The sequence below is a fragment of the Tyto alba genome, unplaced genomic scaffold (assembly GCF_018691265.1).
Source record: "Tyto alba isolate M040663 unplaced genomic scaffold, T.alba_DEE_v4.0 Super-Scaffold_10, whole genome shotgun sequence".
Classification (NCBI taxonomy): Eukaryota; Metazoa; Chordata; class Aves; order Strigiformes; family Tytonidae; genus Tyto; species Tyto alba.
The window spans coordinates 3363287-3381388 of NW_024881262.1; the positions used below are offsets into that span (position 1 = coordinate 3363287).

Here is an 18102-nt window from a genome sequence, read left to right on the forward strand (position 1 = left end):
AGTATGTAAGAGAGGAGAAAAAAGTTGTATCCTGACTTGATGAATTTATCTATTGTACTGTTTCATACGAAAATATTGATAACATCTCAGGAAAATTTAATGTCAGTCTGTTTTCAGTTTAGTTCAGTTGTTTTGTGATAATGAGTAAAGGAAACCAGAACACATTTCAGTGTTCTCTGAATAGTCTCTTTTCCAGTTTGCCTTCTTGATATTTGAGCATTAAGATTTTAAATTACCTGTTATTACAAACCTGGCTCATTTTCTGTGCTGCTTTGGTTTTCACTGTTTCTTCCTTTATTGTATTTCCAAACCAGATTTTTTTAGTTTATAAGTCTACCCTGTATCTGCAGGTCTAGACTTTCTATTTTCATTCGTGGACCCCTCTGGGAGGTGCTCTTTGAATCTCCTTTGCTGATCTCGTTGACGAAATGCTCCATTAATTTAATACAAAATATATTTACACAGTTTGCTGCGTCCCTCTGTGTTTCAGAATGGCATCCAGGGAGAGGATCCCGCAAGGACGAGGTTGCTGTGGCCTCATCCAAGCTCAGGACCCCGCTGGGTGCCAAGAGGAGCCTCAGGCTGTGGAGGAGTGGAGAGGTGAGGGTCTCTGCTGAAATCCTTCCTTTCCTCCCCATCTCTGATAATGACGGGGAGCTGGCATTAGGGCTGCAAGGATTACTGGCTTCAAGGATGCTCCTTCCCCGGGGAATTGCTTTGCGCTGGTTAAAGCTTCCTCCGGGATGCACTGGTTTTCCTGTGTTTGCTTTTGCCAAGCCCCAGGAGGAGCTTTTAGTGACCCAGCAGTTAGGAGAAGATCACAGCCCTTCCTCCCCATGGCTGGCAGACGTGCCGGTAGAAATCAAGAGCACGGGCTTTTCGTTACTTAACTTTGCAAATCTCAGTCAAAAGCAGTTATCTGCAAATATGCAAGTCTAGGAGTGTGTTTGAAATGTGCTTTGAAGGAATTTTAATGGCCCACATGCATCATTTATATCAGTAAAATGTAGATCTAGATCCCCTGAATAAACAGAGTGATTAATCTAGTGCTAAATCTTAATTTGCACTCTCAACCCATGCGTTTTCTAAACTGCTTCAGTAACTCAGTAAGCATTGTGTAATTAAAAAACTGCAGTTGTCACATACCTAATACTGCTACTCCAGACTGCTACTATTCAATCTATCCATGAAAGTACACTAACCCAGGATTAAAGCTGTGTTTCTTGCTTTAGCTTTAGTGTGCAGCAAATATGGCATTAAACTGAAGTCTGTGAAAGAGTAACTTTGGTGAATATGGAGGCAACGCTATAAAATGCAGTAATCTTGGTTAAAAATGGCTAATCTTCTCCCGCTGAATAACTTGTTGCTAATGAGAAGACTTGAGTTAAGATCAAAATAAGGATTTTGTAGTAATTGCTGTGATTCCCTTTTATCTTCAATTTATGCGTTCACGATCTTGTCAGAAATACAACTGCTGAAGACACAAGCATTTTTAACTTCAGTTTAAAACACTGAGCCCAATTACAGTACTGAAGAAGGTTATTCATTTTTTAAAAAGACCTGTTTGAATTCAGGATCCAACTCTGTTCTCAGCAGTACGAAAGAGCATCAGTGAGTGCTGATGCAGGTTCCATTGCAGGAGCTGTGACAAGCCCACGTCCTACGTGGGGTTAGAGCATCCGGCTGCAGAACTCTAATTGATTTCTTTGAAATAGCCTGAAAAGCTGGTGAATCAGTCTAGCCTGCTATGCTTAGTAATAGACTTTCCTTGATCAACTTTTTATTGCTGAAAGCTGTAGACTATTGTCCAGGTAAGGGTGGTCGCAAATAAATCGTGGAGGATTACAGTTCTCTCCGCTTACATTAAAGGAGAATTGATTGTTTTCTCCAACCTGCCTGAAACAAGCAGCCTTTCTTGTCCGGCAGCTGAGCTTTGAATGTACTGGTATGTAGTAAATTCAGACTGATTGAATGAGACCGTTTCCTTGCTCGTATTTCACCAAGACAAGGCAATGAAAGGCAGCCTCACATTCTTGTGTTTCGTACTGCACTCTGAACCGGGTTGGAAAATCTAAGAATAAACGCTGGCCCATTTTGAGGTCACCGGGGAAGGAAATAAGTGCTGCGATTGCTGGGAAAGAGCGAGGAAAATAGCCTGTGAATTCCAGAGAGGTTATCGGTTCCAATAAGAACAATGTTGTAGCAACCCTCCCTGGGTGGATTTGTCCCTTTTCCCAGAGGAGTTTTGTTCTGCACCCGGCTGTGCAGCACGGCCGCCCGCAGGTACCCTGCTCTGCGCCGGGGGTGGAGGGAGAGGAAAGCACTTGCTTGCCTCATCTCCACATTTACCTGTGAGAGCCCAGATTTGAGGCTGAACTCCCCTTTCGGCGCGTTTCCACGCAGGCACGTGCACACATGCGCTCGTGATCCCATAGAGCTATTGCTGTAATTTCACTTTTATCCTTTCTGAACTCCCCACCGCGAGGAGGGGAGCGCGATGCCAAGCTCTGCACACCAAATGCTGAGAGAGAAAACCTGGACCCTGCTGAAGCGAACGGGCAAATTCACGTTGGCTCTGATGGTACCAGAGCATGACGCTGTGAGTTGAAAGAGGAGTGTCCCTAAAGCCCTGAAAACTGGTGCTGGGGGAAGAGCCAAAAAAATCCCATGTGAAGAGCAGCGTCCCAGCCCAGGGAAAGCGTTTGAATTTCCTCAGGTTTCAATGTCCCTTTGCTCCTTTCAGGGGACTTTGCCAATCCCCCTTTCTCCCTGCACCGTACAGGCTCTCATTGGCCACGAGAGCAGCTGTTACACAAATAAAACTGATTCTCTCCCCAAATACGATTGTCTTTTTCAAAGTGCCATTGAGGGGGGGTCATCCTGGGAGCAGGACCGTTTATAAGGTAGGAGATAGCACGCACTCTTCGTTTACGTCGTGGTTTAAGCGCTCAACCCAGGACAGTTTAGCCTTCAGGTGGGATATTTGCAATGAAGTCATAGAATTTAAGACATAGTGGCAATATAATTTGTCTCAAGTCGAGTTACTGTCTGAAATTAATGTATAGCTGCGTGAGGACTAGTGTTTTTCTTTCCATCTATAAGAACTTGAAATAATTAAATAACAGAAAGTGCAATCATCTCTCTGATATTTAAAGCTGGGAGACTGAGGTTAAATACCTGTTGTGAACTGGAATATCTAAATGCTATAATTTTAGGGACCAAACAAAAGAACAAGTGTATTATTACAATGTTATTATGGGACACATGCTAACAATTAGTAGATACTTAGATCCAATTAAATATAGATGGACTGAACGAGATGTCACTGCAGCAAAGTTTAAGTCTTCATATTTTGTATCCACTGTGAATCATAATCTTTCCTGGTGGGGAGATTCAAATGAATGATTTTAGAATCAGTGGTGAGCTAAGGTAATGAAAAAAGTCCAAAATTTCAGTTTTATTACAATGCATTTATATATTTAGGAATAATTATTTTAGGAACAGTCTTGCCCATTATGATGAAAATTTGTTTAATGATTCCTTGCTCTGAGCAATTTATTTTCTAAACAGACTGGTAAGGTATCATTTTTTAATTAACTATGTTTTTCCAGTATTTGACAGCAATCCATCCATCTGGCTACATAGCTGGAGAGCATCTGGCTTTAGAGCTTGTTGCAGAAGTGGTTTGTGACACTAAAACATAGAAACGGGTTTGATTCAAACACTGATTTACCATTTCCCCATGCAGTTACTAGGTCTCTAAGGTCGCAGTTTCTTTCTGCTGCTGGCTTTAGGTGTGTGGAAGTTATGGGTTTATTTAGTTATCTCCAGTGGTGGCAAAACACTCCCACATCGTGAGTGTATTCTTCAAAAGGAGAATTTGGTGCTTTTTTTTTCTCTTCTTAGACAGCAGATGACCCTCCTTCTCCGCGACTGCGGCTGCTTCCCTGCTGCTGGCTGTAAGGTCTGGCTCCCCTCTGCCTGCCTGTGCTGAGGGCTGCCCTCCCACGCCGTCGCCCCGGAGTTAAACTCTTCATGGTAAGGTTGGCAGGGGCTGGTTGGGAGCAAATACGAGCCTCTGACAAAAAATCAGCCCCTGGTATCCTGCCCTAATGCGACACGCTCGTGAAGAAGGGGTAATTTACCCTTTACGGGAGCTGATGGGGTGAAGAATGGGTTGAAAGGCAGCAACGAGCAACAGTGATCACTGAGGGTTTTGTGTGGGTAACCAATTTTCCGTTAAGCGGTTTGGTTTTGTGTGAAAATGGAAAAAATCCTGACCCTTTCCTCTAAAATGGAATTGTTAAAGATGGAAGGGTTATAACCCAGCCACCAAATACCCGACTTTGAGTCAGACCTCCTTTTGCCCTCTGGGCAAGGATAGTCAGAGTTTCTCCTGGTGACTTTTTCACTAATGAAGTGCCTTAGCTGCTTAGAAAGGTTAGATTACAGGTTCAGGAAGAAAGGGAGTCTGTTCTGTTTGTATTTCCAGGTCGGTACACTGGTTTAAAAAAGAAACAAAGATGCTTTATATGACAAGTCATCTGAGAGGCGTCATCTGTCCTATAGGAAAAAATGCACTCTTCTTACTTTGTTCTTCCTAGTTCAGCTAAATCAACACTTAAAAAATAAAAAGAACGGACCTGAAAGTTTACACTAAAAGAATATGCAAGTCCAGAAAATAGTCAGTAACAAAGGAAAAAAACGACAGAAAAATTTTGGAATACTCGATGTTTCATTTTGTTTCCGTTTATTCTTTTAGAGCAAAGCTTTTTATAAAGTGCAGTTGTGTTGGACTCTGAAATCATTATAGAATTATTCCTGGTCACCCACTCAGAAAAAGAGACATCATGTGTCCCAGTGATCCTGTGACTCTCAGGCTGTCCCTTGGGCTTCGTGGAGCACTTCCAACCGCGGCGAACAGGAGCGGCTGGTCGGCAAGTGCTCTGCAGGGTGATGGTCAGTAGGGGTGAGCAGGGAGGAGGTTTTGCTCACTTCGTTTTACTTTCCCCACAAAAAGTGAGGCTTTCTAACGTAGTCCTCCAAGCAGGTGCCCACGTGTGCCTGACGCTGTTCACGCGGGTGTTCTGGCCTCGTGGGGAACATGCGGATGCAAAGGGTTTTTTCCCCTTAAAAAATTTATCCTCACGTTCTTCTTTTCCTACAGCTGCCAACATGCGGAGCTCCCCGGGGCCCGTCTCGGCGTTTGTGATGCTGGTTGTTACCGCCGTGCACGCGGGAGGGAAGGTGACCCCGGACGTGAAGTACACGAAGACGAAGCCCTTACAGCTGGTGGGCAGCGGTGCCTCTCACCCCCCCCTCACCCCTCTCGTGGGCAAAAGCCCGTTCCCGGGCAGAGCCAAGTTACCCACCCCCGGCCCCGCGGCCACCACGCTCTTCCCCTTCGAGAACTACACGCTCGACACAGCCGATTTCTTCTTCAACTGCTGTGACTGCTGCCCTCCTGCCGCGGGGCCCCGGGGGCAGCCGGGGGAGCAGGGCCCCCCAGGTACGGTGGTGATGCCCATCTCGGCCCTCTCAGCTAAAGCACATAAACCCTATCAAGGAGTCTCCTGCTTTTCCTCCAAGAAATGAGCCAGCGAGACTCGTGCAGCAAGTGCCGAATGTGGTTATACCTTGCGTAAAAAATGCATGCTAGCCACCTTCCAGAAGTTATAAAACACCAACATGAGTGGGAAAGCCCCAGAAAAGAGCTTCCCCCCCCCCCCCCCCCCCGCCAAAGCACTCACTTTGGGGACCTCAGTGGCGTGGGAGTGTGTGCAGAGCTGGCCCCACACCACGTCGCTGCTGGCGGGTGCCCCATGTGGCCACGCTCTTCCATTCTCCCTCCCTTTTTCCGACCCCCTGGGAGTCACAGATTTACTTTCACATTCACTTCAGCCATGGTTTTATGACCCTCAAAACTACCTGCAAGCAGTTTTGCGTCTTTGCTGAAGGCTTATCTTTTTCTGGGATTTCTTTTTTCCCCTTCAAACTGAAGAAGTTAAATACAAAATTAATTTCGGGTTCAAATTTTAAAATAAATACTTGCTCTCACAGGAGGCAGCTCTGTACAAAGCACCTATATATTTTATAAGACATACTTTGTCTTGTTTTGCTACTGCTAAAACACATACCTATGGAGTGCCTAATTGTAATACTGCTATAACGAATAGTGCATTAGTCTGCAAATGTTCACTTTAATAGCAGTGATATTGGAGATAGAAACTATTCGTCTGAGGAAAGGTGGTAAAATAATGAAATAATTTTCTTTTAATACAATGTACTCAAGGGATTTTCACTTCCCATAGCTCCAGGGGGATTGGCTAATGGAAATTATAGTGGCTGCAGAGGGAGTTTGCACTCAGATGTCTCTAGAGTGTTGATGGAAAAGTCCTTGTGTCAAATCAGTTGTGTTGTGATGATTGAAGCTGCCATAATCTGCTCCCAGACGTGCACGGGGAGTCTCTAGATTCCCAAGTGGATGAAAAAGTCAAAAAAAAAGATTGAAGCCAGCTTGCTTGCCTTTCAACCCATCCTTTATGCATCATGGAGCCGTCTGCCAGATTCCACTTTTATATTTGCAGACTTAATTCTTTTTAAGGTGAGGGGCAATTCCGAAGCTATGGGAGCTCCTTAGATGTGCTCGAATATTAAAGACAAATTACTTCTGACATTTTATGAATGTCTGAGCTCCTGTGGCTCTGAGGCGGCTGAAAATCGGTTTTAAGAAGTCTGCAACTACAGCCAAGAGTGAAATGCACCACTGTGAGGTCTGGGGATCGCAGTAGCTGAAAGGCAAAGGCTGGGGAGCTGTGTGCCTGACCAGGGCACCTGCGAGCACGCACCCCACTCATCCCAGCGTGGGCAGTGCGGCGTTGCCCCTACCACCCCTCGCCTTTCGCCCCGCTTTAGGGTTTCAGCTGCAGTGTCTGCAAGGCGTGGGGGGGGGGAGCAGGGCTCAGGCCAAACCCCTCCGTCTCACCTTTTCTTGGCATTATTGTATGATCTCAAATAAAATAGCCAGCTCTTGCCAGGGTGATGGAAACAGTTTGCCTTACACGCATTCCTCACTGCCACGTTGCTTAGCTAGGATTACAAATTTTCTTTACAAAGCTAAACCTTTGCATCACTAAGACAATTTTGTTGATGTGATTGCGTTACAGGGCCCAAGGGGGAGAAGGGAGAGGCTGGTCTGCAAGGTCTGCCGGGAACGCCAGGTCCTCAAGGTCCAAAGGGTTCTAAAGGAGAAAGAGGTAAAGAGGTCTAAGTGCTCATTTTGAAAACGGTTGCCGTTGTCCTCATCGAATACCACAAAATTAGGAAAAAATATTTTTAAAAGAAAATGGACTATGTTGATAGGGGTTGACACCTTGAGAGGTTTAGCTGGCATTAGTGCAGGGACAATAACTCAGATAGTGGTAGCGTATGCACAGGTGGTACAGGAAAAACTGCTTACAAATCCCTCACTTGAAACCCCTTGTTCTGAATGGGAGTTTAAAAAATGAGTTCAATTTGCGTTGGATTAGAGACATGAGTAGGAAAAAAACCACCATGGAAGCTATGTGCAGGTGTAAAAGCTGCATTTCAATTTAAGTATCTCGGGCAAAATATTTCAGCGAAGATGGAGAGCAATTATTATCCATCAGTAGTAACCAAAAGGAAGCCCTGGCCTTCATTTCAGGCTCGGAGCAGCTCTGTTCTGCTGCCACAGGCCACTGGCAGGATCCCACGGCTGCCTTTGGTCACGGAGAAACACACAGCAAAGCTGGTAACAGGGGTGCTAGCGGCAGCGTGCTGCGCAGCTCATCAGTGCAGTCTCTTAGGCTTTGATTCACTTCTGGGACAAGACTTTTGGCAATCCTGGAGTGAAAAACACAGAGTTGTTGTCTTCTCCATCCTGCCATTAAACAGCAGCAACTGCCTCCCAACGAGGCGCTGATTAGAGTTAGAAATCCAATATCTGAGTGGGATGCAGCTGCCTGCGTGATGGTGCTTGGTGCTGTGAGGTTCAGCGGAGGTTTATGAAGGCATTTCTTGAAAACGCACATTTCTCATGTCCTTTTTATTAATGAAGTGAGGGACACGCGCAAAACGTTACCAGTCATCTTCTGTGTAATGACTGCTGTGCTGCAGAGAACACTGCCAGCAGTATCTTAATGGTGAAATGTCCTAGGAGGCAGAGGGGAGCAAGGCGAGCGAGGAGTAAGTGGAAACCCCGGTTATCCAGGCAAACCTGGGCTGCAAGGTACGTAACACAGGCTGGGAAACCCAGGAATACTGCACTGACCTATCCCTTTGCTGTTGGCGATGCCCTTCTGTCTCCGAATCAATCCAATATTAATGCTTTTAATCTTTTTTTTTTTTTTTTTTTTTTCCCCCCCACTTTGCCCTTTTCCTAGGTGAAGCTGGAGTAAAAGGCAATAAGGGCAACTACGGCTTCCCTGGACTGAAAGGACAAAAGGGGTCGAAAGGGGACGCTTGTGAGAACGGGACCAAAGGAGAGAAGGGAGATAGGGGGGATGCTGGAGACCCGGGAGTGGATGGAGAACAGGGTGACAAAGGGGAAAAGGGAGACACAGGGGAGAAGGGGTACTGCGGGGAGCCAGGGGGAAGGGGTGCGAAGGGAGAAAGGGGGGAAGGGGGGACAAAGGGAGAAAAAGGGAGCAAAGGGGAGATGGGGGTTGAGGGTGTTCAGGGGGTGGATGGAAAACAGGGAGAAAAAGGCGAGCAAGGAAGTAAGGGTGAAAAAGGGGACCTGGGACCCGCTGGCATGACGGGACCTTCTGGACCCAAGGGGGCCGCCGGCAGCAAGGGGGGCCGAGGGGCCCCGGGAAAGAAAGGGTCCCGTGGGGCGAAAGGCGCCCGAGGGGACACCGCAAAGCTCCTGCGATCAGCCTTCAGCGCCGGCTTGTCCAAACCCTTCCCTCCGCCCAACGTCCCCATTAGATTTGACAAGATCTTATACAACGACCAAGAAGATTACAACCCTTCCACCGGGAAATTCAACTGCAGCGTGCCCGGGGCGTACGTCTTCGCCTACCACCTGACGGTGAGAGGCCGGCCGGCCCGGGTCAGCCTCGTCGCCCGCAGCAGGAAGGTGGCCAAAGCCCGTGAGACGCTTTATGGCCAAGAGATCGACCAGGCATCCTTCCTGACCGTCCTGAAGCTGAGCGCGGGCGACCAGGTTTGGCTGGAGGTGGCGCGGGACTGGAACGGGGTCTACGTCAGCGCTGAGGATGACAGCGTCTTTACGGGGTTTCTTCTGTATCCGGACGTTTTTGAGATCCTGCTGTAGATTTAAAGGGCAGAGGCGTTACTGAGAAACGTGCTCTTCCCTCTGCCTGTGAGAGGAGGAACGAGCGTCCGTTGGGCACATCGGTTTAGCGGCTAGGTTTTGTGGTCTTTTAATCTAAAATACTTGCATTTGCAATACACGGATTAGTTTTAGCTAGCAGCCCCAAGAAGCGGCACGTCCTTTGCGCAGGTGGGCGGTGGCTGTGAGAAACCCTTGTCTAAGCACCAGCAGGGCGGGCGTGGGGGGGGGGATTTCACATCACAGGTTTCAGGTTTGTAATTAGCTTGTTCAAATTAAGTAATGACACTCATTGTCTGATGCCAATTTTAATCAGGCCAGCTCCTGTAATCCTTTCATGGTCAAAACTCCTCGGGAAATCAGTACTGATAACCATTGGTTTTGGTAAAGACTGCAGAGTTTGATTTATAGAGCTTAATCAGACGTGAACAGAAGCGGTAGGTTTCTGGAAATCTCATGAAAAGATTTAAAGTTATTTTATCACTGAGTAAGTATTATCTAGTACTTTAGACTTGGTCATGAATTATATAAAGGTTTGTCTAAAAGAGTATTAGAGCTATTTGATCAGTGTAAAAAACCCCTAACCATTGTCCTTAGGCAAAAATATATCTGAAACTTTCAAAAAGTAACTGAGAGATGCATAATCCAATTTATTAGGCTACTCAGTAACCCCCTGTTTCTGAGCTGTGATTCAGCTGATGCTGCGGGGTCGGCCCTCGGCTGCGGGGAAGAGGAGGAGGAGGAGGAGGAGGAAGAGGCAGCCAGGAGCAGGCTTTGGCACCCACATGCGTCTTAAGGCGTTGTGATGGCCCAGAGAACATGTGGGCACATTTTAAAAAGCTGATTTACCAAAATGGAACTGAATCTTCTGAAATAAAGGTATGATATCAAATAATCTCTGGAGATCAGATTGGGTGTGTTTCCTTATTAATGCACCTCCTCTCGTCGTAGTAACCTTATGCCACCTTTGGCACGTTAATTATGGCACACAAAATAGTTCCACCTTTTTTTTTTTAGAAATAAAACTCAAATCCCATACTTAGCCTCTAGCGGCACTGGGATTTACTTGTCTTCACAGGCAGTTGCAAGTCTGGGACATTTTCCCAGTGATTTGATGAACGTTGGATCTGACCCCAACGCGGACAGGGTGAATTTGGCTATTCTTCCCATTGGTCTCAGTTTCCTTGCTTAAACTGCCACGGTGTTTTCTGTACCATATTTAAATACCATCATAAATCACATCCCTGTCCCTAACGTCTTCTTTTTACACAGCACCGAGATGAAGAATTCCTGAGACTTTTTTTATACAGTGAGAAAATTAACACCAGAGAACTGCTGTTAAATTTTAAGATAAAAACAAGGCAATTTTAAAAAGCTGATCCTATCTATCTGGTAAATGTAAAGGGTCCTTCAACTCATCAGCTTTGCAGCCCTCTTTCAATATCAGCAATTCAAATAGGAGATGTGCTGTCTTTGTCAAAAAGTTGATAATTATTTTGGTATTTAATCCGAGTTAGTTCCTATGAAGTTCAAATCCAGAGTAGTAAATATATAAAAGATGCAGATTTCAGTTTATGAATTCTCTGGCAGCTGTTAAATATTGAGGAAAACCAAGAAGTTATTACAATAATTTTGGATTCCTGCTGTCACAACACCCTCAATTCTTTTATTGTGCCTTCATGCTCTTTCCTGTATGGCCCATGTAACAGATGGTGGTATATGGACATCTGACTAGTAATTTTCTCCTGCTGAAGTTTCTTACACTTTTTGTATAAATAACCTCTACAAATGCTCTTGAGAAAGTAATGCAAAAATTCAGAGTCTCTCAAGAATCTGCTCAGATGTAATCCTCTCCATAAATTAATTGCCTAGTCCTCTAAAGAAAAGAGGAGCTGGCAACACTATGCAAACTAAAGAGCACCTGCTTCCATTGCAAAATATCTGTGTAAAATAAACCCGTGGAGGGGGCAGCCACCTTAGGAGACTTTGAGCTGGTTAAATCCTGCAAAGGTGCTCTGGGAGCAGGTGAGCAGGAGCAGCTGGAGACAATTCAGGCCCTGAGAAGGTCCAGACTCAGATTCTGGGAAGGACACGAGATGCACATGGCACAATTCCACTGATTTCGACACCCCCTTAATGGATATGGGAGGGCTCCTGTGCTAGGGACATATTTTATCATTAACCAAATACCAGTGGAAGGGATTTCTGCCTGAAACACTGACTGGGAAGGCAAAAAACATGCATAGAAGTTACTGAAATAACACACAGCTCCTTCATATTCATAAGTTTCTTAAGGTCTATAGCTGTGCTAGTGGTGCTTTTAGTTTCATTTCAAGTGTTGATGTTTATTTTGAAAACCGTTTTTTCTTTAAAAAAATAAAAAATTAATTAAAATACGTTAAACAAGTATCTTGCAAAGTTGAGTGTGTTAAGCACAGTGAGGGATGGTTTGAATAAATATGGATCTTTGTAGGGAGGGCATTAGCTTTATCCAATATCAAATTGAATTAACAATAATGCCTGGAAAATATCGTTTCTCTACATTATTATTTTTTCTACTTTGGTATCCTGGCCAAACCTAGGGGTTGTTTGTTAACTGAGTACTTTGAATCCAATCAGTCCACAGCTGGACTCAAAACTTGCTCCAAATTAATTGAAATTTTCAACACAAACAAATGTACACACCTCCTCCTTTTACAAACAAAGACTCACGGGGCTGGTGCCTCAGTAAGATTTTTCTTTCTTGTAAAGGCCTTGTGAAACCTCTCTGCTCAAAGGGTTCCAGAGCTTTAAATTCAGCAGATCTGCAGGAAGACTGAAATGAAGGAGAGGGGCAGAGCTGCCTCCAGCCTCCTGCAAGCCTGGGCTTCACCCCTTCCTGCCGTCTCCCACGTAGCCTCCTCGAGACCACTGGGCTACAAAACTTTAGTCCAAGCCATTTTCCATTTTAAAAGGTCTTTTTTTGTTGTTTTTTACAATGGCATTTGCAACCTCACTGCTGTGGGGAACTTTGGTGAAGCGTTCTGCTGCAGTGACTTTTAACTGAAGCAAACTGTTCTGTAGGATATTTCAAAGTATTAAAAACCCCCTCATTTTTATATGGCTTTACCTCATTTTTCATGCCGTGTCACAACAACAGTGAATGAATTGATGGAGGATGTGCTTTGTCTCATTGTGTAGCACTGCTAAAAAATGCCAAAATATTTGTTCTCTACTTAGGAGAGACTTATTTTGTAAAACTATCTCCTGTCCGGGCTGCAGTGAAGCAGTTTGACACTGGTATAAGAGAAAATAAATGCTCAGTGTACTAATCAGAAGAGCAGCTGTTTTTAATAACTAAGAAAAATCATTCCAAGCAGACATAAGGCCATAAAAAGCAGCTGCTTCTTTAATTAAGACATTGAGGGGTAAATCTGCAGAAGGATTTGGGTACCTCGCTAGCAAAAATGTAATGGAGCCCCAAGTTAGGTGACTAAGTATGAAACCAAGGAAGAGTGAGGGATACCAGATGGCTGGATCCTGCGCAGTCGCGACTCCTTGCTGCAAGCGCTCTTCCTAACCACGGCAAACAGCATGCCGGTGGGAAGAAAAATAATTCTTGGTACTTTGATAAAGCCCCTCTCTGACACAGCTTTGCTTTATGCCATCGCTTTTGTCTCAAAGTAAATAAAGTGTGTGGAGTGGTGTCAGGGCAGCGCTGAACTCGCTCTCACCTGGCACAAATCACACCGTGATCAGCTCTAACGAGATTACAAAGCTGTGTCAATTTGCAGAGGAAAACACCTCTCTCCTGGTATTTTTCATGCCTTTTCATCCCTGTCTCGGATGTTACACAGATACCACAATGTTAGCACTTATTTTCAGAATTTTGCTGGTGGGGCTGTGCTTTTTTTTTTTTTTGCCCAGAGACCCTCTCCTACACCACGTAGCCTGGGTCTTTCGTTCGGTGGCGTTCCAGGTGCCCTGGGCTCCTGAGAGCCACCGCTCCCTTTCAGGCAACTCCTCTTGCTCGCCAGCTGAGCTGAGTTTGCCCCAAACGAAGCCCACCTGCAAAGCCCGAGGGCTGCTGAGTTGGTTAATAAAAGGGCTAATAGCCCACTGGCCACCTTTGGGAGCAGAGGTTGTGGCTTGCTGGCCGTGGCTAGTAGAAGATCAGTGAAGCCCTTGATGAAGTCTTTCTCCAGGATCGCTGTGTCGTGTCCCAGGTCACAGCCAGGTAAGCAAGCTCTTGCTGTTGTAGACTGCTTTGGATGAAAACGGGTGTGTTTTGCTAAAAGCATGCTGTTTTCAAGATAAGAATTCGTAATAGGTTTAGAAAACGCAATCATTCATAATTTAGGTATTTCACTTGAAATATGCCTTGCTTCTTCTAGTGCGTTGTAACTTTGCTTACAACTACCTGGCTGCAGAAAGACCTTCTTAAAAGGAGAAAACCTACTTTTCAATGTGAATTAAAATGGATTACAGTGTGATCACTGCTAGTTATCTACTATGCTTGTAAAACGCTGGAGCTTCTTAATAGGGGTTATTTATCAAGCAGTGTGCAGGCTGGTATTGTTTTCTAGATATAGACACTATTATTTATTCGCAGTAAGAGCTCTGCCACAATTTTATGTGCCCTGTCTGCAAAGCTGTACCTCTGAGGCTGGAGTTTTGGAAATATTACTTGAAGCTATTCCAGGATGGCAGAGTGCTGCCCCATGCAATGATTTAATTTCAAAATGAAAAGGGTTTGATCTTGCTAGGTGTTGTAAGGTCTGGCTTAACGACAGCTATAATCTTCTATAGAGGTGCCTGAACTTAAAAGTCAATGTTAAAAGTTGTAAAGTCTATTGGGGGGTAAGTTTGAACCACTTTGAGTTTTCATGGCTTGCTCTTGTTTTTTTGTAAATTAATCCTTTTTCAAGCAGGCTTTTTCCATTTTGATGAAAAAGCTTTCTAGGTGAAGTTCTACTTGCTGCAGCCACAACTTTCATACTTTTCCCTTTTATAGACAATCTCTTAATAAGATAATACTTGAGGATGGATGGAAAATGTATTGCCTTCCTCTTAACTATTTTTTTTCAGGTTAGGCTTTGTTTTGAAACCTACAAACAAACCTGGTTTAAATTTAAGACCCTCCAAACTTTGACTCAAATTAAAAAAATAAAGAGAAATAAGTCATGTTAGAACTGAGATATCTCTGTATTTTTTTAATGAAAGAGGTATTTGCCCTTGAGATGCTGGGGGGTGAGTGAGGTACCAGGCTAAAGACCTGACATCAAATCATGATATAAGGTCAATCCAATCAAGTAAAAAACCATGCGTATATTTGAAGAGAGTAAACTAATAAATCACTTGAAATTTTCTGACATTTGATCAGAAAGCACTATGTGGCTTGTTCCACAGCACTTAAGTCTTGTTTTGCTATAAGTCTTGTTTATGGTCAATGTATTTGAAATTAATTATGGGACTGTGTCCAGGAGTATTTTTTTTTCCCTAAAAAAAAAAAAAAAGAGGAGACTTTGGTTCACTTAAGCCTGAAATAGTTGCATCTGAGTGTAATCTGCAGCTTTATGTTTGCAGATGCCAACGCAAATGGATGTTTTGATGTGCCTGTGTATTCACTACAGGATCATGCAGGGGGGGAAAGCAGTGCTTTTCCCTTTCATTATTCGCATATGTAAATGGTGACAAATTCCTGTAGACATGCCTGACCTCTGGAAACCTCATGGCTGCGTTGTCATGAGCGTTGGTGCATGTGGCTGGTAGAGACCACTGCAAATCCCGCTTCGGGAATGTTGTTGTGTCCCTTTTCCTCCCTGTGTGTCCAGGATGCTGTGGATAGCAGCACCCAAATTTACGTGGTGTAGTGGGTTGCACATCCTGGTTTATTGGCATTGCCTATTCAGTGCCTCATTATGACCAAAGCAGTTATTAATATTAAATATAATTCTAAGCTAAACAGGAAAACAAAAAAAGCAAGTCTCTGACAGTGCAAAGGTACTGGGAGAGGAAGGGAATGGGAGAAGTGGTTGGAATGTCTTATTTTGAATATATATGTGGTATTTTTAAAATATGCCAGTTCTGTCCGAATTGCTTTGTATTTTCTGATGTAAAGGGGGTGGTTTGGGTTTCCCCCTCATGTGTTTGATTAGGATTCAGTGAGGTTACTGATATTTATATCCCGGTGGAGGCTGGACCGATGTGTTCTGGAAGAGACTGGATTAAGGGAGCAGTGAGTTTTGGGGAACCTATGGTTTGGTTCTGCTTGAAGTCAATGGGCTGATGCTAATGAATTCAGTTACGAGCTGCAGTGCATCGTGTTTAAGGGAGCGTGATTAACTGAGCCGTTTGTTCTTTTCCTAAACACCTTTAGATTGCAGTTGTGTCCTAGAAAAGCAATGCAGGGAATTTGGTTAGGAGAACAAAGTTGGAGGGATGAACAGAATTAAGGAGAGCCCTGGTGAGCTCTACTTGGAAAATGGAAATGCAGAACGGAGCACCCAATCCCCATTACACCTCCGGGGCAATCGTAGCAAGGGCCGATTTAACTGTTTCAGTGTCCTTGGTGTTGCTAGAAATAACAAAAGCTGGTTTAGGAGTATTTACGGGGAAGAGTTATAGTATCGTTTGAAGAGATTACAGATTAGGTTTTGGGCAACTGTGGTATACACAGGTTCATTTATAGCAGGGACTACAAGAAGTGTTTACTCTTGGTTCCTTGATGGTCCTTGGCCATTTCCTATGTCCACCCCAGCTGGAGTTGTATGTGTAACAACTGAGTACATCTAACTCAATTTTATGGTATTACCAAAATATTTTGATAATCTGCTGTGACTTCATTTCCCTACTTCTCCATGTCTCTTTTTCCCGGTAGGTTTTGGGGATGTTTTTGTCCAAAAGTGCCATGTTCTAATAACAGATCAGCTTCCAGAGATGTTTTTCTTGGTGAAATATTTTACTTGTCAAAGCACAGCTTCATAGAAGAGCTCTAATTCTTGCTCTGCATAACTTAGTACTGGGTTTTTGGCCGATTTCCTCACATGCTGTGTGTGAGTGCAGCTCAGCAAGCTTTCAGATGCTGCTGCTTCTAAGCAAAACCAACTTTTTCTTCCACCTCTAGCACTGCTGAAAACCTGGGTTCATCTGGATGAAAATTAGAGTTTTTTTTTTTTTCCCCTGAAGATCAGTGGTCCTTACTTGAGGTTGCAGTAGACCAGTCAGGCACAGGAGGGATAGGGTATACCTTGAACATGTATTTTCAGTTTCTGTTTCTGGTGGATGCTGTGTGAAATAGATGACTAATTTTTTTGGCAGCCCCTCCAAGATAATATAAAAGTTTAAGACTCCCGTTCCTGCTCCAAGGAGCCTTCAGTTTAAGTGTTTGATGGGAGATGGATCATCTGAAATAAGATTTTTTTTTTTTATATTTTTTTTTTTTTTTTTTTGCAAAGGAGCTGGTGTGTGTAGTCTGTTTTAGCCTGGCTCTGTCTCTTAGGAAGCCAGATAGATGTCTGGGAGAGGAGATAACCAGACAGAGCCGCTTTTTCTTTCTCTTCTGCTCATCTGGTAAGAGATCAATGTAAATGTCTCTTCTAGACAACATAACACTTAATTGCTGCTCTCTTAAAAGGAACCACAAGGCAGCAGGGAAATTGCTGGCACACCTTTTCTCCCTGGCAGAGGAAACATCTATTCTTGCTTTATTGTTAAACTGTCTCTCTAGTTGCTTCTTGCCCACCTTTATCTCTGCACTTTTTCTTTCTATACCTTAAATTTATGCCTATTGCTTTCTAATGAAAAATCAGTTATCGGTAAGTAAAAACTACATCTGTGGATTATCTTTCTGTGCTGAGTCACCAAGTAGTGAGGAAGGGCTGGGAAACTGAAGTTTGCTATGAGGGTGAAGTCATAAAACAAGCACTGGGTTTTATTTTAGTGAGATTGTGATTCAAGTGAGTAATACTCCATGGTGCCTCTGTAATATTATTCTGACATTTCTAGTTATCTACGTAAACTTTCATTGCTTCATAACAATTTATTAAGCTATAGGGTATTCATAAATATGTGGCTAGCTTAATACAATTGTTCATCAGTTTGGTATTGGAAGGGCACCAACCTAGTCAATAAAGAGATCAGTCTCTGTTTCTTTCATTTTAAGGAGTCGATAAAATGTCAGGATAATACAATTGCTTTATGTGAACTAAATTGTTATTTTTTTCACTGTGACTCTTGCCCTTTTTCTTTTGGTATTCAGCTGCATAATACAGGCCAGTAAATTGGCTTTAAAGGTGTAAGACTGAGGTTATGGAGGATAGCTTTATAAACACAAACTGTAATAATTTAGATTCAAAGCAGTTATGACCCTAGAGAACATCTCCTGCTGGATAAAACTGTAATCAGCCTGTTCAGAACATTTTTCTATTTAGAGAGTGAAGCAGCTCAGAGCTGTGGAAAGTATGGCTGAGACTGCAGGAGATGTTGACAATGGGAAGAAACAAAGAAATAACTTTTACAAGTTTGTAAGTCCTTAGTAAGCTTTTTGGTATCAAAACCAAGTAAAAATTCTTCTTAGATCTCAAGTTACCTTAAGGAATTTCATATCTCTGGGGTATGTAAATCACAGCTCTTGAAAATCAACATGACTATAACTGAGTGACTACTCCAAGTTTTTCTTCTGGGATCAGTTACAGCAGCCAAGGTGGTGGTTGTTTTCTTCTCCCCTCAAGATCCCCCCAATAAAATAATAAAATAACCAGGGATTTGTCTGCTTCCAGTCCAACAGTGACGAGTATTTAGAGTCC

At 43.8% G+C, this 18102-nt stretch overlaps 1 protein-coding gene across 3 annotated transcripts; it reads left to right on the top strand.

The window, feature by feature from the left end:
- Nucleotides 1-540: 540 nt before the first annotated feature.
- Nucleotides 541-10134, top strand: OTOL1 (otolin 1). Of its 3 annotated transcripts, none has more exons than XM_033005635.2 (6): nucleotides 541-600; nucleotides 3907-4038; nucleotides 5168-5509; nucleotides 7167-7256; nucleotides 8177-8248; nucleotides 8403-10134. In XM_033005635.2, exons 3-6 carry the CDS (start codon nucleotides 5176-5178, stop codon nucleotides 9296-9298), a joined length of 1392 nt encoding a protein of 463 aa, XP_032861526.2. In that variant the 5' UTR covers nucleotides 541-600; nucleotides 3907-4038; nucleotides 5168-5175; the 3' UTR covers nucleotides 9299-10134. The 3 variants fall into 3 exon arrangements, with proteins under 3 accessions (XP_032861526.2, XP_032861525.2, XP_032861524.2); XM_033005634.2 differs by lacking the exon at nucleotides 541-600 and adding an exon at nucleotides 2821-2903; XM_033005633.2 differs by lacking the exons at nucleotides 541-600; nucleotides 3907-4038 and adding an exon at nucleotides 4820-4959.
- Nucleotides 10135-18102: the final 7968 nt, after the last annotated feature.

Coding starts and splice junctions, on each gene's coding strand:
- OTOL1 (XM_033005633.2), top strand. CDS start 4,851: ATGTGTCCCAGTGATCCTGTGACTCTCAGGCTGTCCCTTGGGCTTCGT. Junction 7,257..8,176: donor GGGTTCTAAAGGAGAAAGAG/GTAAAGAGGTCT, acceptor GAAATGTCCTAG/GAGGCAGAGGGGAGCAAGGC. Junction 8,249..8,402: donor AGGCAAACCTGGGCTGCAAG/GTACGTAACACA, acceptor CCCTTTTCCTAG/GTGAAGCTGGAGTAAAAGGC.